Below are 27,779 nucleotides of genomic sequence, written 5' to 3' on the forward strand. Positions count from 1 at the left end.
CAGGAGGCAGTATGCCTCTGAATACCAGTTGCTAGGAATCATAAGCAGGAATGGTGCTGTTGCATTTAGGTCTTGGAGGCATCTGGCTGGCGTCCATGAGAATAGGATGCTGAACTAGATGAACCACTGGCCTGATGCAGCAGCCAGGCTCTTATGTTCTGCCTTCTTTGATGGAGGGAATACTCATCTGGAAATCTTAGGTGGGAAGAGTACTACTGTGCTTGTTGGCCCTTGTGTTGGACTAGATGGGTCACTGAGCGGGCTCTTCCTATGTTCAACTGACACTCTGCCTTCTCCCTACCCTTAAAATTTTATTTTTGTAATGAGAAGAAAGGTAACAGCAGCAAGGAGGCAAAAGTGAAAATGATAGGGAGGAGTAAGAGGATTCCCTCCTCCAAAGTACCTCCCCTCCCTATATCTGGATTCTAAGACACTCTTCCCAACAAATGCACAATTGAGTGTTGAGCTTACCCTTCCATGATTAGGAACAGAGGAAGCTGCCTTATAATGAGTCAATCAGGCCATTGGTTTATCTAGCTCAGGGGTAGGTAACCTAAAGCCCATGGGCCAGATACAGCCCAATCGCCTTCTCAATCCAGCCTGTGGATGGTCTGGGAATCAGCGTGTTTTTACATGAGTAGAATGTGTCCTTTTATTTAAAATGCATCTCTGGGTTATTTGTGGGGCCTGCCTGGTGTTTTTACATGAGTAGAATGTGTGTTTTTATTTAAAATGCATCTCTGGGTTATTTGTGGGGCATAGGAATTCGTTCATTTCTCCCAAAAAAATATAGTCTGGCCCACCACATGGTCTGAGGGATGGTGGACCGGCCCACAGCTGAAAAAGGTTGCTGACCCCTGATCTAGCTCAGTATTGCCTACAGAGATTGGATGCAGTTCTCCAGGGTTTCAAGCAGGAGACACTCCCAGCCCTACTTGGAGATGCCAGGGGTGGAACCTGGGACCTTTTACTTGTAAGGCAGGTGCAGTGCTCTACCACTGAGCTATGCCCCGTCCCCAATTGCAACTGTGGTGGCTAGGGTCATCTCCAGATTGAATCTCTTCTGCAAAATATCAGAATTTAATGTTTGCCCCTTCCCCCATAAAAATCAATAAAAAATACTTAGGTAACTGAGGTTCTGGCTCCCCTAACAAAAATCCTGGCTACACCCCTGGGAGAAAGCAACACGTAAAAAAAAAAACATTCCCTCCTACCCTTCTCTACCGACATTCTTAGAACAGGGAGAAGCAACTAAGAAATGAAGTAATTGAAACAACCAAACGAAAAACTGGAAAGGGTTCACAGTAGTGCACCTCAACATGCATAAAACCTCCTCGCTCACAGCACACACACACAGAGGCATCAGCCCCTCAATTCACTTGCCTTCTCTGCAAGGAGCTGATAATCTGACACAGAGAGAGAGAGACATCAGAACCTTATTTAGAAACAAGAAGCAAGCAGCTTGAGGTGATGCCTTGTAATCCCCAAGCTAAATCGCATTTGGCAACCCTTTTATGGATGGTTTACACTAAGCGGAAGGGACGTCACACAGGACCTCCGTATACACAAGTCACCCACTGTTTTCACCCTCTGCATGTGCTGAGATCTGGACAGTTGCTCCCAGGGACACAGGAAGCTGCCTTATACCAATCTAGACCATTTGTCTATGTAGCTCAGTATTGTCTACACCGACTGGCAGCAGCTCTCCAGGGTTTCTGGCAGAAGACACTCCCAGACCTACTTGGAGATGCCAGGGATTGAAGCTGAGACAATTGTCCATGCAAAGCAGGTACTCTGCCCCTGAGCTATAAGGTAAAGGTAAAGGTACCCCTGCCCGTACGGGTTGTGCGCCCATCTCACTCAAGAGGCCGGGGGCCAGCACTGTCCGGAGACACTTCCGGGTCACGTGGCCAGTGTGACATTGCGGCTCTGGCAAGCCAGAGCCGCACACGGAAACGCCGTTTACTTTCCCGCTAGTAAGCGGTCCCTATTTATCTACTTGCACCCGGAGGTGCTTTCGAACTGCTAGGTTGGCAGGCGCTGGGACCGAACAACGGGAGCGCACCCCACCGCGGGGATTCGAACCGCCGACCTTTCGATCGGCAAGCCCTAGGCGCTGAGGCTTTTACCCACAGCGCCACCAGCTATGGCCCTTCTCTAATATAGCCCTACCCCTTCCTCCTGAAATACTGTATATAGATATATATATATAGTTCTTGTAAGGATGATTTGAGTGGTAAGCAAACAGATGTTAGTCATCCACACAGAGTCTTCTGGAAAGACTCAGGCAGAGGGTGATTGGTCATCCATATGGATTCTTCTGGAACACTGCTTGTTGAATAAACATACACAAATTTATTGGTTGATAACACGATAGATAGATAAGGTAAGGATATGTATAACATTATAACATGCAGAGAATAATATGTGCAAAGAAATCAGAGAGAGAGGAGCTGAGGAGCTGAGAAGTCCCTGGTGGGAGGGGGGGAGGGAGGGATGGAAGGGGGGTGGGAAAAAAGGGGGGAAATAATGTATGTGAATATACGGTTTGATAATTTGTTATGTTGAAATTGCTTAATAAAAAATATTTTTAAAAAGAAAACTGATTGCAAAAATGTGCAAGTTAGAAATTTGCACTGAAACGTTGACTAACTTTCATGAACATATGCCATTAAAAAAAATAAATCACAAACTGTTGCAGAAATGTGGAAAACTGAACTTGAGAAACAGAGGGGGAACAAAATTGACAGGCCAATCCCTACCAAGAAAAGTGCACAGCAAATGTGCAGGAGTAAATACATTTTTTTCCATCTCACTTTTTAAAAAGCGAAGGTCTTTTTCTTTCAACAAATAGCTTATGAGACAAAAGGAGGAAACACACACATACACACACACTGCTGCACACACCCCTTTCTGCAGAAAGCATAGGGGAAGTTTCCAGAGTAACAAGGCATTGCAAACCTTCTGCTTACATAATCTGGCTCAGCAAAAAGAAAAACCAAGCCCTGTAGTTTGCACAGAATTATCTCCCCCACCCTATGATCTGCACCAAACCGCAGCCTATTGTCAGCTTCCCCTTTTCTAGGCATGGGCTGCACAGGCAACAGCAGCAGGAGGGAAGAGGAGATCACACCACTTCGAGATTATAGTGGGGGGGGGCACAATTTTTGAACGACTCCTTCATTTTTGTTTTTAAATCCCCTTATGAATAGAACACACTTCCAGCTTCAAACCCCTACAGCTGGGCATGGTACAGTCTTTTCTACCACTCTTGGACTCTACCACCTCATTTGTGCTGTGTGTATATTTTTAAAAAAACAACAACAACACCATACACACAGGTTTACTTCTGCTTCAGCAGCTCCTGTTGTGTTTCAAGATGTACAAAAGTGAGAGGACTACAGCTCTCCCAGTAATCTTCCTGGAGAGGGAAGAGGCCATAGCTGAGTGGTACAGAATCAGTTCCCTCTGCACATCAAGTTTCAAGTTCAGTTGCTGGCATCTAAAGTTGAAAGGCAGCAGGTGATGTGAAAGCCACGCCCAGTACCTTGGAGAGCAGCTGCCTTGTGATCTACTTTAAGAAGGGCCCCACTAGAGCAGGCCAGTCGCCCATTTAGTCCAACATCCTGTTCTCAAAGTAGCCAACCATAATGCCCCAAAGGGAAATCCACAAGTAGGACCCAGCACAGGAGCTCTCCCCACTTGTTATTCTTAGCAACTGGTCTTAAGAGGCATACACCCCCTGCTATAGTGGATATTTAGGTAGAGCATATTCCTTCCTTCCGATAACAACAACATCCTTTATACCCTGCCCATCTGGCTGGGTTTCTCCAGCCACTCTGGGTGGCTTCCAGCAAAATATAAAAACATAATAAAACGTCAAACATTTAAAAACTTCCTAATAGAGGGCTGCCCTCAGATGTCTTCTAAAAGTTGTGTAGTCATTTATCTCCTTGACATCTGATGGGAGGGAGTGCACCACTGCTGATGAGGCCCTCTGCCTGGTTCTCCTAAGTTCACTTCTTGCAGTGAGGGAACCGCCAATTCCCATCCACCAAACCTCCTGGCAGTGATCAATACCTCCAAGGAATGACACTTTTAGCTCCCCTTAGGCAGCACAGAGCAGACCATACAAAGTGAGATCAAGCTTCGAGTTTCTTCAGCCAGATGACTTGTGCAAGCAAGCTAAGCCACAGGAAGGTGCCTTTGTTGTTTTTTTCAAAAGTGTCATCTTAAGGACATAGAAGGAGCCCTGCTGGATCAGGCCAAAGGTTCAGCATCCTGCTCTCACAGTTGCCAGCCAGGCACCCCAGTGGGAAGCCCGAAAGCTGAACCAGTTTGCGACAGCCATTCCCTACTTGTGATTTCTCAGAACTGGTCTTCAGAGGCATATACTGCCTGCAACAGTGCAGGAAGAACATATCCATCATATCTAATAGCCTGATCCTCCATTTGTCTAATGCTCTTTTGAAGCCCTCTGAATCAGTGGCCACCTGCTATTTCTTGCAGGTGTATATTTCATTGTTTAACCATGTGAAAATAGAGGTCAGAGCTCTATTTCAAGGGCTGCCCGGTACAAGTCTGCTTTAGAGATTGTAAAAAGAACACTGAAAGAACTATGAGCACTTGGCCACCAGGCTGAGCAGGCACAGAGGTCCTGCCTTTCCATTTAAATTATAGCCACCATTTCTGAACTTGCCCATTTACATAGCAGTTAAAGGTTCTCTCTCTCCCTCCCTTAAATTTAAAGTTTTCTGCAATTATTATTATTTATTTGGGTGATGGATGTGTTATTTTGGAGGTGTGTGAAGTGGCTAACCTCCCCATCCTTCTGCAGCAAAGCACAATTTGGCCCTCTCAGCCGTTTCTTGTGCCATGCTCTTGATCCTCAGAACTGCATTGCAGCATTGCTCAGGACACACATTCACACTCTCTCCCTCTCCTTCTCTCTGCTTTCAGCTCAGGAAATCTAATAAGAAGGAAAAGAGGGAAAGGAGGTTTCAAGGGGACACACAGAGGGGACATTTCTCTGGAAACTGGGTGTGTGGGGGCGCTTCCTTTAAAACACTCCACATATACAAGAATGGGACTTTCCAGTTTCCCTATACAGTACTGGAGGGTTCTTTGTTTTGGCTTTGGGGGGGGGGGAATGCAAAAAGGTATGTGGGTTGGAGAATAACATTGTCTCAAAAACATGGAAGAATAACAACATGAGTTTGCTAGGAAGGAGAGAAAGGAAAGAGAGGAGAGAGGTGAGCAACCAGATCAATAAAGGACAACACCCAGAAGGAAGGATAAAAATGGACACCATCACCATGACATTGCTAAAATAGCATGCTGGAAAAAAATATGTGCTTGACCTGATAGCGGGACTTGTTCCTCAGATAAAGGACACCCTTTGCTTTAGGCGATACTGCAAAATACATTTTAGTAGTATTTTTTAAAGGCACTATAGGCTCATCCGGACTTCCTTTTGCACTGGGCTTTCCAAACATAGGCCCACGCTTTAAAGCCCAGACCAGTGCCTAGAAACACGGCACAAAATGAAGTCTGGAAGAGACCTATGTCTCTATTAGTAAAGGTAAAGGGACCCCTGCCCGTACGGGCCAGTCTTGACAGACTCTAGGGTTGTGCGCCCATCTCACTTAAGAGACACTTCCGGGTCACGTGGCCAGCGTGACAAAGCCGCATTTGGCGAGCCAGCGCAGCACACGGAAACGCTGTTTACCTTTCCGCCAGTAAGCGGTCCCTATTTATCTACTTGCACCCAGAGGTGCTTTCGAACTGCTAGGTTGGCAGGCGCTGGGACCGAGCAACGGGGGCGCACCCCGCCGCGGGGATTCGAACCGCTGACCTTTCGATTGGCAAGCCCTAGGCGCTGAGGCTTTTACCCACAGCGCCACCCACGTCCCCATTACCAATATGTAAAACAGAAGTAACAAGTGAGAGTTGCAACAAAATGTTACAGTGTAGGGTACTCCTGTTCAGAGTGATAGTCAGAGAGCTATCTTTTCCAAGATACTCCATTCCTGACCTCCCCTCCCACATTTTCTGTTTCCCTACCCCAACAGGCCCTCGGCATCCAGTGGCCACCAAGCACACGGGTTGGCAGAGGGCATTTTCCTAGTGTCTGCAAAGCTTGAGGTTCCACACAGTATGTGAATACAGCCACTTTTTTCCCAGTAGCCCGTTTTTGGCTACAGTCCTATCGGCACCAACTAGCCCATTTTGCTAATAGAGCGATAGTACGTATTCACGACAGCCAAAGAGACTATATTTTCCTCTGAAGATCATTGCACAAAAGCCTTAGATATTTTTGATCCATTTGTTTACAGATGTATAGCTTGAGCAGTATGATGGTAACATAGATGCAAGCATGCAGTCCAGCCCTCTCTCATGGCTGCTTTCCAGCAGATCTAAACAAACAAACAAACAAACAAACAAACAGAACTGTAGGATTCTTCTAGAGCTGTACCAGGGTCATAGCTTCGTGGCTTTGCATGTAGAATGTTCCAGCATCTTCAGTTAAAGCTGGGAGAGACTCCCTGCCTGAAACCCAGAGAGGCCACTGTCAGCCCGTGTAGACAATGCTAAGCTAGCAGGACCAATGGCCTAATCAGTATAAGGCAGCTTCCTATGTTCCCCTGCCTCAAGGGAAGAACCATAGCTCAGTGGCAGAGCATCTGCTATGCATGCAAAAGCTCCCAGTCTCCAGACAGGGCTCAAAATGACCCTTGCCTGAAACACGGGAAAGTCATCATCAATCAGCGCAGGCAGTACTGAGCTAAATGCACCAATGGCCTGATTCAGTATACGCCAGATTCCTCTATTCCTATGTTCCACTTCAGGCCAATTCACTTGCCGCATTGGGGGGAAAGCCAACAACAATAATCCTCTTTGCTGCTGGAAAACAAGCACTTCAGGCCAGAAGTGTTCTCCCTGAGGTGCTAGCTTTCTGAGGAGTGGGGAAATAGCATCCTCTGAGTAGTTGCCATGTAGAAGACAGCAAAGCCAACCCACCAAATTCCATGGGATTGTTAGCAGGCAATGCATTAGACACTTTGAGAGGTCCTTGGAGGAAAAGCAAGCTATTAATAAATAAGAATCATACTATCATGCCCATGCCATCTTAGGAAGCTGGCAGTCTTCTTATTCCTAGAATCAACGAAAAGAAAGAAGAACTGTGCCAGGTTGGTGACCTCCTAAGAGAATCAACAAACCCGTAGCAGCTTCCGCTACTGCTGATTCACCTTGGTGCTCGTCCAAATCCCTCAGCATCAGGGCTGTCGACAACAAACTCTGCATAACACAAATGTCTATGGGCAACATTTTATTTTACTCTTTAAAAAAAGCCACAATCTAGTTAGGGAGATTTGTAAGCAGATGCCCATAACTACCTTGACAGAGAGACAGTGCTGTATTAATGGTTAGAGTGTCAGACTGAGTAGCTGGGAGACCAGGAGTCAACTCCCCCACTCAGCCACAAATCCCACTGGGTGACCTTGGGCCACAGTCACTACTACCTCTTAGACTAACTTCCCTCACAGGTTTGCTTTGAGGACAAAATGAGAAGAAGTGTGCATAGCACACCGAGCTCTTTGGAGAAAAGGCAGGATACAAATGCAATAATAAATACATAAAGCAACACAGATTCAGGGCAAGGCTAAAAATTAACATGTGTGGTGGGACAGGAAGCACAAGCAGCACCCTTTGGGAAGTTTTTATTACAGGTGAAGGGAGTTTCTTCCCTTGCCACAGCCCCATCAAAAATCACCTTCATGAAGAGGCTATACAAATGTTCTCCGCATTTGGAATGGGTTCCCTCGCAGGGTGATGAACTCTCCATCACGGGAGGTTTCTGAGCAGAGGCTGGATGGTCGTCTGTCATGGATTCTTTAGCTATGCTTCCTGCATTACAGGAGATTGAACGCCTTGAGGTCTCTTCCAACCTTAAAATTCTATGATTTTATAAGTCGTGTGTCTTTGTTTCTCAGTTTTATCCTTTTGCATGGTTTTGTATGTATTGTGGTATTTTATGCATTGTGACTGGTTATTTTTATTGATCAGAGTTTAGTAATTATTTATTGTAATTGTTAAGAGTGGATTTCTGTTTATTATTTGCTGATGCCTGGGAGTTAATTTTATTGTGTAACATTAAATCCTAATAGATTACTGAATATTATTTTATATTATTTATGCGCACTGTGCTCCCAAGGAAGAGATCAGCTGCCTTGAAATGTGCTAGGGTCAGTACGGAAGAAGAAAAACCTCACCCACGCAGTTATTAACTTCATGGTTCCCAGGTATTGATATCTATACATGCCTTCAAATGACTGGGTAAACCAGCAATGTTTTAAAATTTCACCTGAAAGTCAAAATTGAGGGATGTAGATGTACCTCACAAGGAAGGAGACTCCACAAATGGGGAACGACCACCAAGAAGGTCCCACCACCAATCCATGCCAAATGGGCAGCAGCCAGAAAAGGCAACACCAACAGAGCCCTCTCTGCCAATTGTAGGGCTTGAGGTGGTTGATACATAGTGCCCTCTCACTTTTTATTTCCATAAATCACAAATATTCTTGGACTCCAGTCCTCATCAACTGCAGCCAGAGTGGCCGATGACCAGTGATGAGGAACAGTAACTCTTCTAGTTGGTTAATTGATTCAGGAGCTTCATTGCACATGACATGTGATGCTAATTTTTTCAGTGAGTTAAATGAAAACTCACAAGAGACAGTTAGGGTTGCAAATGGCCACAAAATTTCTGTGCAAGGAAAAGGAGGAGGAGAACCAACTAGAAGTGTGTTGAAGGCAGAAGAACTGTTTGTAATGAAGTGAGAAAGGTAGTTTACTTGCCAGAATTAACAGTTTGCTGAGTGTGTCAGCCCTGACCAAGTGTGGTTTTAATGACAATTTTAATCACAACAGATGTTTAATTACCAAAGGCAGAGTTTTACATGCACAAGGTTTTGAAAATAATGGAGTCTTTGCGCTAGATACAGATAAATAAAGGGTGAATATGCTCAAGTAGAGTTCAAGTGCAAGTGCAACCTGTGTTCATCTGTGGTACAAAAGGCTAGGACATAGAGACTTTGGTGAGAGGAATGGAGATTAAACCTTGTAAAGTTGACCTGAATGGTGAAGTATGTGAAAGTTGTTTGCTGGGGAACAAAGCAAAGCTAAAGAAGTTCAACAGAGCCTTTGCAACTTATTCATACTGATATATGTGGTCCAATTCAACCAACGTCTCATGGGGAAAATAAGTGAATTTTAACATTTATTGACGATTATTCCAGATACTGCACAACTTATCTTTTAAAGGAAAAATCAGAAATTGCAGAGAAATTGAAGATGTTTGTTGCAAATATTGAAAATCAATTTGGGAGGAAACCACGAGCAATACTTTCAGACAACGGCGGTGAGTACATGTCACGCCACATCAAATCTTATCTAGAGGAAAATGGTATTAAACGTTTGCACACCATCCCATTTACCCCAGAACAAAATGGAATAGCGGAGAGAAAGAATTGCTCTCTGGTGGAGATGGTCAGATGTATGTTGATGAAGTCTAATTTATCATTTGAGTCTTGGGGTGAGGCAAGAATGACAGCAACATATTTGCAGAACAGACTGCCAAAAAAAGCTGCAAATAAAACAGCATTTGAACTTGGGTTTGAAAGAGTACTGAACATCAGTCACATTAGAGTCTTTGGATCAAAAGTTTTTGCATATGTGCCATAACAAAGATGTACCAATCTTAGCATCAGGACTGAATATTTGTCAGCTTTGAGAAGGGGTGCAAAGGTTACATAATTCTTAATCCAAGGACAGGAGAAGTGAAAGTGAGTAGTGTATTTTAGAGAAGGAGAGCAATCTTGTGCATGTGTTCCTAATCAGAACTATTTTAAAGAGAAACAGACTAATGCTGATTTGGTAACTGAAGAGGTTCCAGTAAAACTGATCACAGAAGTTGAAAGAACAGAAAAAACTAGTCCAAGTATAGAAAATCTACCAGCAGAAGAGGAAACAGAGTCAGGACAAGAAGCTGTGTGTGATGATATGGATGAACAATTAGAACTGTTAATCAGACACTCATCATGAGTTAACAAAAGTGTGCCAGAAGAGCAACTATCATACATCGCAAGAGCAGTGCCTAATGGTGAACCTGACACACGGAAAGAAATCGACAAACTTCCTGCAGAAGAAGCTGACAAGTGGATAGAAGCAACCAAGGAAGAATTTGAAGCATTGAATAAAAACAACACTTGCACACTTACTAAATTCCCAAAGGGTAAAAAGGCTATAGGGTGCAAATAGGTGTTTAAGAAAAAGTTAGATAAGAATGGAAATGTACAAAGGTATAAAGCATGAGTAAGCAAACTAAGGCCCAGGGGCCAGATCCAGCCCAATTGCCTTCTAATTCTGGTCCACAGACGGTCCAGGAATCAGCATGTTTTTACATGAATAGAATGTGTCCTTTTATTTAAAATGCACCTCTGAGTTATTTGTGGGGCCTGCCTGGTGTTTTTACATGAGTAGAATGTGTGCTTTTATTTAAAATGCATTTCTGGGTTATTTGTGGGGCATAGGAATTCGTTCATCCCCCCCCCCAAAAAAAATAGTCTGGCCCCCCACAAGGTCTAAGGGACAGTGGATCAGCCCCCTGCTGAAAAGGTGGCTGACCCCTGGTATAAAGCAAGATAGATGATATAATTTTGTATAGTGAGAACAAACAAGATTGTACAGAAATTGTTGGATGTTTAAATAAGAAGGTTCTGAGAATTTACATGCTAAATTAAAATTGATTAATTCAAATTAGGCACAGTGAGAAGTGGCTTGTAAGAAAAACACTGGGGCCTAATTTGAATAGTAGAGTGCCTGGTATCTGGTGGGCGGGGCTTGTGTGCTTTGCTCCAGAATCAGCCCCTCTCTTCAGGGTGTGTTCAGTTGAGAGTGTCAGTTATGAGGAACCAACTGCCTCTTCTTGTTTCTTGCCTTAAACTTGCCTCATGTTTTATTTGGCTTCTCTCATCATGTTATTTTGTTGTAGTTTTCTTTATTACTAAAGCTTAGTTTACATTTTCTTGAAAGACTTTTTTTCCTCAAAGAAAAAGAAACTCTGCTGAGGAAAGGTGTGGTATGTCCTAAACTGTGTGACTGAGGGGATATTCCCAGTTTGCCGGGAGGATTGATTTTGTTAATCACCCCTCCCCCACCTCCAAAACATGCAGCAGGCACCGTCTGTTTCAAATGTTCAATGCCTGTTGAAAACTTTTCTATTCCATTAGGCTTAAACAGGCAATTAAGAATGTATTTCCATAATTAGTTAGCCGATTTATCATCGTAATATTTTTATATTTATTGGGTGATTTTACGTATAAATGTAAACTTCTATGAATATCAGCATATAAATAATTTAATTTTAAAAAAACCTGGTTCTGTGTAAAACGAGGAAATATGCCTCTTCCAAAATGGTACCAGCCACCCATGTTTTCACCCACCCCCTGAGGACTTAGATTAACAATAAGTAACCCAATTAATTGGGATGGGTGCCTTTTTAAATTACCCAAAATATTTTTAAACCGTTCATCTCCAATCCTAAATCAACAAAGAGATACAGCCCTAGGTTACAGCTGTCTGGCAAATAAGAAAACATCTCAGCCTTTGTGGAACACTCACTGTACAGATATTCACACAGGTAACAGTCAATGAACGTGCACTATATGTACACAATAGGTTCATTTGTATGCTACACTGACCACAGGAACAAGTACACATGAAACAGTATTTGTGTGAAAGAGTGAACACTTGATGTGTGTACATTCAACTATGGTGTACACAGAACTCTACTCTCTTGAATGATTGTTCAAGTGTGCAGCTGTATCCTTGCTGAATGTGAACACCCCTAACAAATGTACACACTTTCACACAAACACTTGTACATGTGGGGAGACAGCATGTACGTGTGTTCAGTGCAACAGGCAAGCAAAACTTGTTTGTTTGTTTTTTAAATAGATTTTATTTATCATTTTCAGTTTTGTAAATCAACATACATCCAACAATCCATACATTAAAGATTGACTTCCTTCTCCCCCCCCCATGGTTCATTAAAGTTCTGCTTCATTGCTGCAAACTCTAATTAGTCCCTATTTTAACTCAACCAATTTTCCCCTTGTTTATATTTTCACTGCTAGATTTAGTCCATTCCTGCTAATGTTTTTAGATGTTTACAATAATCTTCCAAATATTCAACAAACATTTTCCAAAACAAAAAAAATTCTTTCCAGTAGCACCTTAAAGACCAACTAAGTTAGTTCTTGATATGAGCTTTCGTGTGCATGCACACTTCTTCAGATACACTTCTTCAGATGCATGCACACGAAAGCTCATACCAAGAACTAACTTAGTTGGTCTTTAAGGTGCTACTGGAAGGAATTTTTTTTGTTTTGACTATGGCAGACCAACACGGCTACCCATCTGTAACTGAAACATTTTCCAAACATTCTTAAATATTATCCCTTCCTGTTTTCTTAATTTGCCAGTTAAACTAACCAATTAAGCATACTCTTTGGTTTAGCCTGCCCTTCCTCCTTAGTTGGCATTGTACCTTCCTTCAATTTCTAAGCATATACTATTCGGGCTATTGTTGTTGCATACATAAAGAGGTTTTCCTTTATGTCAAACCTAATATTCGTAAGAGAAAGGCTTCTGATTTTTAAATAATAAAAGCCCTTTTCAACATTGTTTTCATTTCGTTATAAATCATCTCCCAGTAGCCTTTCACAGCTTTACATGTCCACCACATGTGGAAGAAGGTGCCTTCTTTTTCTAACAGGTATATAATTCTGATTTATACATCTTTGCTAACTTACTTGGTGTCAGATACCACCTATATATCATTTTCATATAATTCTCTTTTAACATATAACATGCAGTGAATGTCAGGTCAAGCAAAACTTTAATGTCCCCTTTTGCAAGGGAGGTGTCAGGAGATCTAAAAATTCTCAGTTCCCTGAACAAATGACAGTCTGCAGGATTTTGTGGAGGAAGACACAACTGATTAAATTTGTATGATACTGATTTAAATGTACAGTGTAGATGAGGCCCAGGATGCTAAGGGTCTGGAAACCATGTCCTTTCAGGAACAGAGCATGATACTGTTAGCCTGGTGAAGAGAAAATTATTTATTCATATTTATTCACTGCATTTATATACCACCCTTTCCCCAAAAAGCTCAAGGCACCCTACACAGTTCTCTCCCTCCTCATTTAATACCCACAACCCTGGGAGGGAAGTTAGGCTGAGAGTGAGTAACTGGCCCAAGTTCACCCAGCGAGCTTCATGGATTAGTTGGAATTTGAACCCTGGTCTCCCAGGTCCTAGCAGGACACTTTAACTACTATACCATGCTGGGTCTCCAGATTCAGGGAAGGCATGGTATGATCAGAAGGGCTGTTGAAGAAAAGTTGGAGCTGGGTTGGTCACTGTTGCTTCAGGGGGTCAGGGCTAGAATCAGTGGGTAAAAAACAAAGGCAGGCAGGAATTTCAGTTCAACATTACAACAGGGGTGGGGAAATTTGGCCTCCCAGTCTCCCTATCTGGCCCCTGGGACTCTTCCCAGGCCATACTCTCACCTCAGTCATGCCCTCTTCCCCCAATCTATAGTTTCCTAGATTGGTAGTTGAGGGACAGCCATGAAAGCCAGTGTGGTGTAGATTGGGACCAGGAGGGCCAGGGTTCCAATCCCCACTCAGTCTTGAAGCTCAGTGGGTGACCTTGGGCCAGTTACTGCCATTCAGTCTAACCTACCTCACTGGGTTGTTGTGGATGCCACCTTGAACTCCTTGGATTTTTTCCACCAAGGTAAAGGTAAAGGTAAAAGGGACCCCTGACCATTAGGTCCAGTCATGACCGACTCTCATCTCACTTTATTGGCCAAGGGAGCCGGCGTCCAGCTTCCAGGTCATGTGGCCAGCATGACTAAGCCACTTCTAGTGAACCAGAGCAGCGCACGGAAACACCGTTTACCTTCCCGCTGGAGCAGTTCCACCAAGATAAAACCCAATAAATAAATAAATGTGCTTTAAATGTGCTTTTAATGCATTGTGTGGATGTGACTGACTTTGGTGTAGCAAGTACCTTTTCAAAGAAGGTACACTGGGGCAAGGAACCTTTTTCAGTCTCAACACAACTTTCCAGGGGCCACATTCCTAGTGTTGGGTCGGAGCCAAAGGCAGACGTGGGCAGAGCAGAAAATGCAAGTAACACCTTTCTACGGCGGGCAAGTTTCTACCAATAGCCGCACATCATTCTCTATCCTCCACCCTGGCAAGTGAGAGGCATCACCACAAGGCACATCCCAGCCAGGAAAATAAAACACTCAAGGATGTGCAGCAAGGACAGGACAGGGAGCCTCCTGAGGGTCAGAAAGTTGGCTGCATTCAGAGGCTCCTACACCATCACAAGCCAATTCAGATGGAAACAAGGAATGAGCACACAGAGGAAACTGAAAGGCAGGAAATAACTTCATCCCTGAGGATGCAAAGCATCAGGAAGTCAGGGCTAGAGGGGCTGTGAAGGCATGTTGCACGATCTGGCCAATGTCTCGCCATGGAGGCCCCTCAGATAAACACAGGCAGAGGTCCAAAGCATCCCTGCACAGCACTCATAAAGCCACAACAGTTCTGCCCACAAAACTGTGTTTCACAACAGGATACAGATAAGAGAGAGCAGTGTTTGAAACTGAGATATGAAAGATAGGAGTTACATGGCACCTTAAACCTAGGTCATGGGTGCAACAACGGAATGTCTAGGTGCACATTTTTGTAAAAAAGAATACAAAGGTGACAATGATTGAACTGCAGCCAAAATATTATGTTCATTTTTCACACGGTCTAGTCTTTCCCCTGCCCACACCCCTAATATTATTAAGAGGGTCTCTTCTCCATTCTTCAGAGAGCAGCTGGAAGTGGGGAAGCAGAAAAAGGTCCTCTTTTCCTTCCACTCTGCAGTTTTAATCTGAAATCTGAGGCACAGTACTGCGTCCAGAGCTCAGAAACTGCTCATCTTACTGAAATTCCCTGTCGCAAAATGCACCTAGAACAATGGGAGTTTTGAACACTGGGAGTGTGTGTGTGAAGGAGAACGTTCATTGTCATCAAGCTTGCCCTGCTGAAAGAAACCACCCCTCAAGTAGCATGGGGTAAGGAGAACTGTGGACCTCCAGGCTTTGCTGGATGATAACTTCAGCCTCAGAAAGCCTGACCAATGGTCAAGTGATGATGGGAGTTGCTCACAGCTCAGCCCACCAAACCTTAAAAGTACTGAGAGTCACGTAGGGAACTTCGACCCAGCGGCTACCTTCAGTCCGACAGTCACTTTCTGGTTGTATTCCAAGGGCCCACCTAGACACAAAACATGTTGCCATCTCTTTAACTGTTGCCCCCCTCTTTTTAAATAGCAGCCACAGAGGGGTCCAATTCAGATTCAGTGCAGGGTATATAGAGCAGAATCCATGAGAAAAGTAGCCTGTGATTCCACACCCATGTGGTAAAGGAAGATGACCCTTTGTGAAATGAGCAAGGATTTATCCCACTCACTTGGGTTTGATCAGGTCTTATCAAATTGTATGAATTTCATGGGGTCATACCTAATGCTCGTTGATTTAGCTAATAATATTTATATACCACTTGATTATAAGAAAAACTCAAATTAAAAAATTTAAGTGATCTTCAAAAACAAGTACCCAAAACATTTTAAGAGGGGTTAAAAGTCATTAACATCTTATGTATCTGGAGAGACTTGCCTGAACAAAAGTGTTTTCCGCAGGAGCCAAAAGAGAATACACTGAAGGTGCCTGCCTGGTGTCATCAGGCAAGGAGTTCCAAAGGGTAGGTGCTGCCATACTAGAATAACTATTTCTTACAAGTGAGGAATGAGTATTGTATGGCACCTTTAAAACCCATGTAAACTGATGGGCAGAACTAACTTAGGTTCATTGATTTCAATGGGTCCACTCTAAGGAAAGTCTAAGAACAAATCACAAGTTCCATTTTGAAAAGGAAAGAAAATCAAAATTAGAACTCTCACTGAAATTAGGATTTGCCAAGACAGGAATACAAATGCAGGAGGAGGAATTGAGAGGGCTAAGCTTTGTGAATCATGCGGGAATTTTTTGAATGGGAATGGTGAAGATGGAAACGCAGTAAGGCAGCTTAGAGTGATGGACAATCATAAAAATGTTTGCCATTGCACATACATTAGACAAGGCACTGTAGCCAACCCTGGTATTGCAGATATATCAGAAAACAACAGCTAGCCCTACTCAGAGAAGACCCACTGAAAATAATGGAGCTGACTCCCATAAATCCATTAATTTATCTGGGTCTATTCTGAGTAGAACTTAGTTGGATACAACTTAGTTGGATACAACCCATTCTGAGTAGAACTTAGTTGGATACAACCCATAACATGTATGGCAGGCCTATAGCTCTGCCTTTAGATCAGTGGTTGGGTACCTGTGCCCGCCCACTCCCCACCCAATGTTGTTGGGACTCCGGCTCCTATTAGCCCTAGATAGTATGGTCAATGATAATGGAAACTATGGTCCAGAAACATCTGGAGGTCCATGGGTCCCTCACACTTGCTTTAGATACAACAGAACCACCCAACAGCTTCTTAAGTATCTCTGCACCTCTGCTTCATTAAAACTCATGCAACTCACAGTCACAAGATGTGGTCAGTTGGGTTTAGAGGATATTCATTGACCTTGGCTTTATCAAAAGGATAAAAACATGATAACTTTAAAATGGTATCTATGTTCAGACACTGTAGGTATGCTACTGAATATTTGCTGGAGGGTAAACATTATGAGGACTGCTAGTGTGGCATAGCGGTTGGAGGGTTGGCTAGGAGCTGGCAGACAAGAGTTTGAATCCCTACTCAGTGACACCCCTATAAAAGGCGAATGTTCTGAAGCAAGGCCTCTGGTGATCATCTCAATAGGCAGCCAGGTTCATATCAGTATAAATCAGATGCTCTGCTGTTAAGCATCTCACTCACACACTTTTGAGAGACCTAAAGCATGGCTTGTAAGGAGAACCACAGAACAGGGTCCTGAATTCTGCCCAATTTTCACAGCGTTAAGTATCACCACCAACAAATCCACATTAGCATCTTCATTGGTTGACGACTGTGATGATTAGTTGCTGCTGTAACGGAACTGTGGCAAGGTACGATATACCTAAGTGCATGGGCTTGAGGTCACCAAAAGCAAACACTGAGATTAGCCAGCATTTCCCTCGTTGCCTCAATCATTATGCTTTGATTTTATTTTTGTGTCGTTCCTGCCTAGAAATGTTTCCAGCAAGTGGGGATACAACACAAACAAAGCTCTTCTCATTTTTTATTTTTTTTATGCTGCCCCCTCTGAAAAAAAAACCCAAAAACAATTGAAGCTCTAGAGAGGGAGGGGGGGTTCTGTCCTGCCTTGCAGGAAAGGGTGGTATTTGGGCTAAAGCAGGGAGAAAACATTCCCCCTATGCCACCTTTTAGCAGCACCTGAGTCTCAATGCCTTTTTTAGAATTGAGAACACGCAACAGTCAGGCAGAGATGCTGATCAGTGGTCTCTAGACAGGTGATTTAGTGCAACATAAAGCAGGCCATAAATCTAAGAGGATTATTTCTCTCCCCAGCCCCCACCTCGCCAAGTCATGGCACCACGCACCATCTCCAGCCTCATCTGACTGCAGTGCTAAACCAGTGTCATAACATGGAGGAAGATGCCTTCTTTCCTAAATACTAAAAAAAAACCCGCTGCTGCCCCCCCAGCCGCCACCTTTTTGGTCTGTTTCCCAGCTATGATTCTGCTCCTTTCATTTTCTATGAGAAAGCAAAAATAATAATTATTTAACATTATGTTGCTTTTCTTTTTTAAACAACTGGTATAATTTGGACAGCGCTGGCTTTGAAAACACGGCTTAACTGTAATTGCTTCAGACAGACGGCGGATTTAAATGAGCCATAGCAACGTACCTCCATTAAAAGTAACCACCACCTTATCGTCTTCACTATTTATCTGCGTACCTACAAAGGACTGAAATTATTTACCTGCATTGTACAAATGGAAGAGGACTTTGGCAATATGTCACTTGACCTATATAATCGATACGTTTTAGTATGTGGCTGGCACATTAAGAAGGAATAAAATGCAAAATTTTGCAGGATGAACAATAAAGCAAATCCCCCTTCCACACCATTCCCTGGATATACTTTAGAATGCACAACTCAAAAGGACCAAAAATAGCATTTCAGTTCCGTGTGCAAAGGCCCCCTCCCTTAAATCAATGCGAGCACATATAAACCAAATTCTCATTTTCAGCCTCCCATGCAGGAAAAAGCTTCTGTTATATGCTGTCATTCTAAGGACTTCTCAATTTCGTTGGATTCTTCACAAGTACCCCCCCCCCCATAATTATTGCTTCATTGAAGGGGGGATGGCAGAGAGAAAAATACATGAGATATTGGTGGGAGGGATAACAACCGGGCTGTTTTGCACTGACACTGCAGGATCTGCGCTAGATCTTCCACTGTGTGTGGGGGAGGAGTAGGATAGAGAGAATAAAGGACTGGATTTTGGGGTGGGATAAAGGACTAGATTTGGGGGGGGGGGTCCCACCCCAAATGACCCCCCCCAAATGAACCTGCAAGTACAAGAGGATTTCTCAGTTGACGCTTACACACACACATACACACACACACACATTCTCCATGTTCTGTATTGCAGGCCATAAAACAATTATAATTTCCAGTCACAGATAAATCCGTTAAGGATACAGGAGACACCAGTCTTACATTGAACTGCTATGGATACATCTACTGGTAAAAGCGCCCCCCCCCTTAAAACGGGGCAAGGATGAGGGGGATAGTCAAGCCGGTACTGTTTCCCTCCCTCCCTCATCTTCCACTCTACATACTGCAGAATAACAGCGTCCCCCTCTGCCTTTTCCCTTCCAGTTACGAACGCTTCTCTTTTTTGGCCAAGAAGCTATTCATAATATGAATAGATACTAAGTGTATAAAAAGGGTGGTGTTGGAAAGGATCTCTTGACCCGTAGCGTCCTCGACCATCGAGGGCGCCCCCACCCAACAAAAAAACGTAAGGTCTGCAGTGACGCTCCAAATCTCCCCCTTCCATCCCTCTTAATACTCTATTTCATTCACCACTACCACCAACTCTCCAGATTTCTGCAGCTGCGTCCCTTATTTATTTTTACAATGGGGACTACGGAGCAGGAGGCGGGGGAATAGACAGCCCCCGTCTCATTGACCATTAAATGAAAGGTAGGCGGGGGAGAGAGAGGAAGGAAGCAACAACATAAAGAGTTTAATCTTACTTTCTCCCACCACAGCCTTAAGCCCAGCTGGTGCCATGACGTCCCTCTCTTGTTCTTCTTCTTGAGGTATTTGTGTGGGGAGGAATCCCCACGTCTGGTTTCCCCTTTTCTCCTTTTCCTGCTGCTGCTCGGCTCAAAACCCCGCACAAAACTGCACTCCGGTTTGGCTTCTCAGCTGACTGCAAAAGGAAGGAGGGAGGGCAGTCTGGGCAAGGATGCGGAGGGGGGGGCGGCGGAGGAGGAGGCAGGTCCAGGCAGGGCGTGGTCGGATTGTGATGCGAGCTGCTGATGCTGATGCAGAAAGAGCCTGGTGGTGCCGTGGATGGCGTCATACCCCCACCGGGCCAATCAGCGCGCCGCCTGCTCAGCATCTCTCTCCCCCCCCCCTCTCTACACACACACACAGACATACGCACCCGCACGGCCTGCGGCTCTGCTCAGCGACCAACTCTGGTGAGGGGCGGAGCCAACATCTGCAAATAAAGGGATGGGGGTGGGTAAAAGAAAGAATCGCAGCCTCTCCTGCTGTATGAATGAACCTCCCTTACATGCGTTTACACATGTACTTGTTTGCAGAATGCAAACATTCGATGGCGTCCCCGCTAACCCCTACCACCAAGTCCTTGTTCGGAATTTGCTTTCGCGCAGCTGGATTTGCAGTTTTTATGTTGCTTTTTTAAAACAACAACAACAACACTTTTTTTAATGATGTTGCACTGCTGCTTAGAGATTTTATTTTTTTCAAATACACTAAGGAGGTTATAAATAAATAATGAAAAATATAGGCAGCTTCCACTACCACCACCACCCCCAGTCCCAATAAGAACAGACAGCTGTTCACCAGGCCCACATGTCAAGAGACACAGGGATATAGACACTAAGTTGAGACCTTGCTTCAGACCCAGATGCCAACTTTCATTGCCAACAGAGCAGCTCTTCAAGAACTGGTGCCTGTTTTTCCCCTCTTCACTTTCCCCTTATGTGCCACATACCGTATTTTCATTTTGTTTAGATGGTAAGCCTGCAGGGAAGGACAGTATTGTTTAATTGATTGTATGTAAGCCATTCTGGAAGCCTTTCTAGGTTGAAGAGCAGAGGGCAGACCATCTCAATATTGATGATGATGATGATGATGATGATGATGATAATGTAGGCTTCCTCAACCTCGGCCCCCCAGATGTTTTGAGATGATGGTGTCAGGGGTGATGGGAGCTGTAGTCCCAAAACACCTGGAGGGCCGAGTTTGCCTATGCCTGCTCTAAACTGGAATGGGAGCAGCTCGCAAAGATTTTAGATGCCAGCGAACTCTCCTTTAAAAAAAATAATAATTATTGAGAATTTCAACATAACAAATTATCAAAACATATCATCTTCATTATTTTTCCCTCCCCTCTCCCAAAAAAAGCCCTCCCTCACCCCCCCAAACTTCCCTCAGCTCCTCTCTCTGATTTTTCAGCACATGTTATTCTCTGCATATTGTAAAATTGTAAAGATCCTTAAATTATCTGTCTATTATGTTAACAATCAATACATTTGTGTATGTTTATTCAAAACCTGCCAAGGAGTTCAATTCATTTTGGGGGTTTTTTAAGTAGTTTGTAAAGAGTTCCCATTCTACTTTAAAGTCACAGTTGTCCTTGTCTCGCAGTTTGTATGTCAGTTTTGCCAATTCTGCATAGTCCATCAATTTCTCTCTTTTTTTTAAAAAATAATTTTTATTAATTTTCCAATCATGTAATAAAAACAAACAATAAAACAAAACAAAACATACAAACAAATAAACATGTATAATTTCATAAACTCATTTTCCTTCACCTTATTTCCCGGACTTCCCCATACCTCCCTTTTTCTGCATCCTTATTTTTCCCTTTTGACAGCAACCCTCCATTTAATTAATTAACTCATCTTCATTATAATTCCCTTAAATTTATGATTTACAGCTGCAATTCTCTGTTTCTTAACACCATAGCATCTCAGCACTCCTCAATGTTACAACAATTTTTAAGGTATATTTTAAATTTCTTCCAATCTTCTTCCACTGTCTCACTCCCCTGGTCACGGATTCTGCCGGTCATCTCTGCCATTCCCATGTAGTCGATCACCTTCGCTTGCCATTCTTCCAGAGTGGGTAGCTGCTGCGTCTTCCAATACTTTGCCAGAAGAATTCTTGCTGCTGTGGTAGCATACATGAAAAAAGTTCTGTCCTTCCTTGGCACCAATTGGCCCACCATGCCCAGGAGAAAAGCCTCTGGTTTTTTAGAAAATGTCCATTTAAGGACCTTTTTAATTTCATTATAGATCATTTCCCAGTAGGCTTTAATCTTCGGGCAGGTCCACCAAAGGTGATAGAAAGTACCTTCAGTCTCATTACATTTCCAACATTTATTATTGGGCAAATGGTAAATTTTTGCAAGTTTGTCTGGGGTCATATACCACCTATAGATCATTTTCATTATGTTTTCTCTCAAAGCATTACAAGCCGTAAATCTAACACCAATATTCCATAACCTTTCCCAGTCATCAAACATAATGTCATGACCTATGTCTTGTGCCCATTTGATCATAGCTGATTTTACTGTTTCATCTTGTGTATTCCATTTCAGCAGCAAATTATACATTCTTGACAAGTTCTTAGTATTGGATTCTAACAATTCTGTTTCTAATTTCGACCTCTCCATCTGAAAACCTATTTTCCTGTCCTGTTTGAATACCTCGTTTATCTGAAGGTAGTGCAACCAATCTCGTACTTTAGGCTTTAATTTGTCATAACTCTGTAATTTAACCCTTTCACCATCTTGCTCTAAGATTTCACAATATTTTGGCCATTTGGACTCCATATTAAGTTTTTTTGTCTCTTTAGCTTCCATTGGTGATAGCCACCTGGGAGTTTTACTTTCCAATAGATCTTTATATCTTATCCAAACATTGTATAGTGCTTTCCTGACAATATGGTTTTTAAAACCTTTATGTATTTTTACCTTGTCGTACCATATATATGCATGCCAACCAAATCTATTGTCATACCCTTCCAGATCCAAAATGTCTGTGTTCTCAAGAAGCAGCCATTGTTTCAGCCAGCAGAACGCTGCCGATTCATAATAAAGTCTCAGGTCCGGCAGGGCAAACCCCCCTCTATCTTTTGCATCAGTTAAGATCTTAAAGTTTATTCTGGGCTTTTTGCCCTGCCAGACAAATTTTGATATGTCTTTTTGCCACCTCTTGAAACAGTCCATTTTGTCCAGGATCTGGAGTGTCTGGAATAAAAACAACATTCTAGGCAATACATTCATCTTGATGACAGCAATTCGGCCTAACAAGGAAAGTCTCAACCTTGACCATATTTCTAGATCTTTCTTCACCTCTGTCCAACATTTGTCATAGTTGTCTTTAAATAAATTCACATTTTTAGAAGTCAGATTCACACCCAGGTACTTCACCTTTTTTGTTATTACTAAACCTGTTTCACTCTGAAACTTCTCCTTTTCTGCCATTGTTAGATTTTTCTCCAACACTTTAGTTTTTTGCTTGTTCAGTTTAAATCCTGCTACTTGACCAAATATCTCAATTAGTTCTAATACTCTTTTGGTACTAGTATCTGGCTGTTGCAAAGTCAATACTAAGTCATCTGCGAATGCCCTTAGTTTGTAATTTCTGGCTCCGACCTGAACTCCTTTAACCAATTGGTCCCCTCTAATCATGTTTAACAAAACCTCCAGGACTGTTATAAAAAGTAAAGGGGATATTGGGCACCCCTGTCGTGTGCCTTTTTCTATAGGTATTTCTTCCGTAACCACATTGTTCACAATCAACTTTGCCTTTTGCTTAGAATATATAGCACCTATACCGTTTTCAAAACCTTGGCCTACCCCCATCCCTTGGAGATTCTTCTTCATGAAGGTCCAACAAATATTATCAAAGGCTTTCTCCGCATCCACAAAAATCAAGACCGCCTTTCTATTAATGTTCACTTCCAACAGTTCCAAAATGTCTATAATGTTCCTCACATTGTCCGACATATGTCTCCCTGGAAGAAAGCCTGTTTGGTCCTTGTGAATCTCCCCTATCAGCACTCTCTTCAGTCTTTTTGCTAAAATGTCTGCAAAGATTTTATAATCCACATTAAGTAATGATATAGGGCGGTAATTTTTGACCTGGTTCTTTTCAGTCTCTGTTTTCGGTATAAGTGAAATAAAAGCTTCTTTCCACGATTCAGGTGCCTTTTTCCCTTCCAAAATTTCATTACAGACCTCCTTCAATGGTTGTATTATCCATTCCTTCAATGCCTTGTAGTATCTGGCCGTTAAACCATCTGGTCCTGGAGATTTTCCCAACTGCATATTCTGAATGGCACCCTCTATTTCTTGTCCTGTAATTTTCTCACTCAGAATCATTTTACTTTGATCTGAGATCTTTGGTAGTCCATACTTCTTAATAAATTCTTCTATTTCCTGCTCATCAACTGGCCCTTGTGCATATAGTTTCCTAAAGAAACTTTGAAAGCAATTGCTTATCTCATTTGGTTTGTGGATAATTTTTCCATCCACTTCCAAACTTGTCACAGTGTTCAGTTTTTGTCTCTTTTTCAATTGCCATGACAGAAGTTTCCCACATTTGTCTGCCGATTCAAATGTTCTTTGTCTCATTTGCTTTATTTTCCATTCTATCTCTTGATTCATCAATTCCATATATTGCGTCTGGTAATACTTTATTTCTCTCAAAATCTCATGAGACTTTGGTTTAGACCTCAATTTCTTTTCACCTTCTTTTATCTTTTCCAAAAGTTTTTCTTTCCTCTCATTCTGCTTTTTCCTCTTTATGGAATTTTGTTGTATTAGGAAACCTCGCATCACGGCCTTGCTTGCATCCCATATTATTCTTTTCTCCACATCTGTTCTCAAATTTATCTCAAAATAGTCTTTCAAAGTTTTTTGGGCCTTCTTATAGATCTCTTCATCTCTGAATAGGGCGTCATTCATCCTCCATCTGAAAGTTCCAGTTGTTGTTAGTTTCATCTCCATCTTCACAGCATTATGGTCGGAGCAAGTCTTTGGGCAGATTTCTACTTTTTTTATCTTTGGCGCCATGCTACTAGTTACCCAAATTTGGTCGATCCTTGTCCATGTCATTTTTGCTTCAGAGAAAAAAGTTCCCTCTCTCTCCAGAGGGTTCCTTACTCTCCAAATATCAATCAAGTCCAGTGTTTCAGTCATTTCGAAAAAAGTCTTTGGTAGTCTTCCATCCTTAGAAATTATTTGTCTCTGTGCCTTGTCCATATTAGTGGAAACAACGCCATTCATGTCTGCCATCATTATAATTTTAAAGTCCAAATAATCCATTAAAGTCTCATGCAACTTCTTGAAAAATTCCGCCTTCCCTTCATTTGGTGCATATATTCCCAATATCATAATTTTTTCTCCTTGAACTTGTATTTCTATTGCCAGATATCTTCCTTGTTCATCTTTAAATATCATTTTAGGGGCCAATTTTTCTTTTGCATAAATCACGACGCCTCTTTTTTTGACCTTGTCTAATGAGATAAATTCTTGTCCAAGTCTCTTGTTTACAAGTAATTTCCTGTGTATCCTGGTCACATGCGTTTCCTGTAGACATATTAAATCCAATTGCTCTCTCTTCAAAATATGAAAAACTTGGCGTCTTTTTCTGGGAAGCTTCAAACCATTACAATTCCAGCTAAGAAGTTGCAGAGACATTGTACTGCTATGTGCCTATTCCTCCAACTGCTCCAAGTTTTTGTTCCTCCTCCGATGGTGGTAGGAGTCCAAATGAAAGATTTGCAATATCTGTCGATTCTTTGTCTCCTGTTGTTTCTATTACTCCTTTCTGCAGACCCTCCTGGTATCTTTCCAAAAACAGTTCTTTATCTTGGACTGTTTTTATTTTGATCTTCTTTCCTGTGTAGTTAAAAGATAATCCTTGTGGGAACTCCCACCTGAAAAGTATATTATTATTCTTCAACAGGTAAACCAAGTCTTTGTAGAAGGCCCTCACCTCCAAGATATATTTAGGGATGTCTTTAAAGATCTGAACTTGACAATTCTGAATTTCAAGGGCCTTATGGTAATGTAAGTCCAGTATTTTGTCCCTTTCTTCTTTAGATCTCAGTGTAATCAGACAATCCCTAGGCTTCTTGCCTTGCCTTCTGCCCAACCGGAAGGCCGTTGTTATTTCAAGTTCTTCCTCCTGTAACTCGTCCTGCCAAAATTCCAAGATATTTTCTGTGAGGAATTCCGCAAGATTGTCTTTCTCGCTCTCTGGAAACAATCTTAATTTCAAATTCTTCTCCTTTCTCTGAAGTTCCCACAAAGCTAAGGTTGCATCATGTTCATTCACCTTTTTTGCAATCGGTGCAAGCTCCCTCTTTGTCTCATCTGCAGTATCTTTTGCACTTTGAGCAATCTTTCTTGTTTCAGAATTTTCTTGGATCAATTTATTTATAGATTCTGTGTTAGAAGCTACACTTGCCGTAGTCAAGTCCAATCTTGTTGTCAAATCATTCAATTTTTTTGTATTCTCCGCTGACTGCTTTGTCAATGCTTCCAAAGACTGATTTATTTTGAGCAGTGCCTGTGTCATTGACTCCATAGATGCAGTTGCTACTTTTTCCTGTACAGCTGGTGTTATGCCTTGCATCGAACCCCTTTTCTTTTGAGCTTGCTGAATTTGTTTTGCTTTTGCTCTAGTTGTTATCTCTTCTGGTTGGCCACTCATATCCTCCCAGTTCTCACAGGAAAAGTTTGCAAGTGGAAAAATCCACTCTTTTTCTCTCACTGTGACAGGTTCTCTTTAAGTCCTCTAGAGGGAGCATTTAATTGTATCCAGTTAAGAAAAGTCAAAAAAGCATAAGGCAGAGAACAAAGAGTCCAAAAGTCCACAGTTAAAGTTCTTATTACAGTTTCAGTATCCTCAAAAGATCAACAAAATAACTCCATTAAAGTCTCATAACTTTGTTTCAGTCAAAACCCCAACTTTGTATCCAGTTTAAATTGACAGTTCACTTTCCCAGTGCCTTGCTTCGGCAGCCCGTCTCAGGGTTTTGGCAGTGGAAGATCTTTTTCCTCTATTTATTTCCAGCAGGTTTACAATGTCCAAATTTCCTTCCCCCCTTCTCCTGCTTGTTGGGGGGAAGTTTAATTCAGATGTCAGGTTTTGACAGCCAAAAAGTTAACCTTCATTTAAGTGCAGCTTGCTCTTTCGTTGCTCTAATTACCATGCAGTCCGGGGAGGCAGACTTCCTTACTTTATGCCTTTCCCGTTTTCAGCCAAATTTCCAAAATTCAATTTAAATGTCCCGTTCCCTTCTGTCAATCTTACGGGTTTTACGATCAAATTGTAGTTTCAGGAAGGAATCGGCGCTCTCCGTTCAATGGCGACGCGGCTTCACTCCGCAGGCTGGGTTACGACTCTCAGCACCGCGCTCACACCCGATGCCGCTCCGGAGCCTTTAAAAAGGCTCTTTTGCAGTACCGGGGGGCACGAAAGGTGCCCGCCGAGTCTCCTTGTTCACAGGCTTCAGCGCCTGTGATTTTAGGGGTCCCCCGCTCGCCGTAGCGGGTCAGACCCGAACTCGCGGAGCAGTCCTCCCTCGGAGCTCGAGGCAAGGACCGCCATTAAACGCTGGCGCCGACCGGAAGTCTCAGTCCATCAATTTCTCTTGCCACTGTTCTTTTGTCGGGGTTTCCTCATTCTTCCATCCTTGTGCTATTAAGACTCTTGCCACTGTTGTAGCATACATAAATAAATTCTTTATTTTCCTTGGTAGGTCTTTTCCTACAATCTCTAACAAAAATGCTTCTGGTTTGTTTTTTTTACAAATGTCAATTGAAACATTTTCTTCAACTCATTATATATCATTTCCCCCCCAAAATTTAATTTCTCTACATTCCCACCACATATGGTAAAAAGTCCCTTCCTTTTCTTTACACTTCCAGCATACGTTTGACCCAGTTTTGTACATTCTTGCAATCTGTACTGGTGTTATATACCATCTATACATCATTTTCATATAATTTTCTTTCAAAAGAGAACAGTCTGCAAATTTTAGAACTATTCTCCACTATTTTTCCCAATCTTCAAATTATATATTATGTCCTATATCTTGTGACCATTTGATCATGACCGATTTCACCTCCTCATCTTTTGTTTCCCATTCTAGCAGAATACTATATGCACCCTTCAGCAACTTCACTTTCCCTTCTATGACTTCCTTTTGGAATCTAGAAGTAGTATAACTAAATCCTTTCTTATGGCCTTCTTTGTATATCTCATGTAATTGCCTGTAATGTAACCAACTCTGAAAATGATCTTTTATTTCCTCATACTCTTTTAGCTTCCATTTTCCTTCTTGATCCTTTAGTAAGTCA

At 42.5% G+C, this 27,779-nt stretch overlaps 1 protein-coding gene across 3 annotated transcripts in view; it reads right to left on the reverse strand.

The window, feature by feature from the left end:
* The window catches only part of LOC114588983 (syntaxin-binding protein 1), a 54,987-nt gene extending 35,349 nt beyond the window's left edge, over positions 1–19,638 (reverse strand). Inside the window, exon 1 of one of the 3 annotated variants that reach the window (XM_028714845.2) lies at positions 19,399–19,638. Coding sequence is in view for 2 of the 3 variants with exons in the window: in XM_028714843.2 (XP_028570676.1) it covers positions 19,399–19,435 (37 nt within the window). In the remaining variant the exon portion in view is untranslated. The remainder of the gene's footprint in view (positions 1–19,398) is intronic. The other 2 variants (XM_028714843.2, XM_077922763.1) reach the window with 2 other exon arrangements.
* Between the last annotated feature and the right edge of the window lie 8,141 nt (positions 19,639–27,779).

Source organism: Podarcis muralis, chromosome Z, assembly GCF_964188315.1.
Source record: "Podarcis muralis chromosome Z, rPodMur119.hap1.1, whole genome shotgun sequence".
In the NCBI taxonomy this organism is placed as follows: Eukaryota; Metazoa; Chordata; class Lepidosauria; order Squamata; family Lacertidae; genus Podarcis; species Podarcis muralis.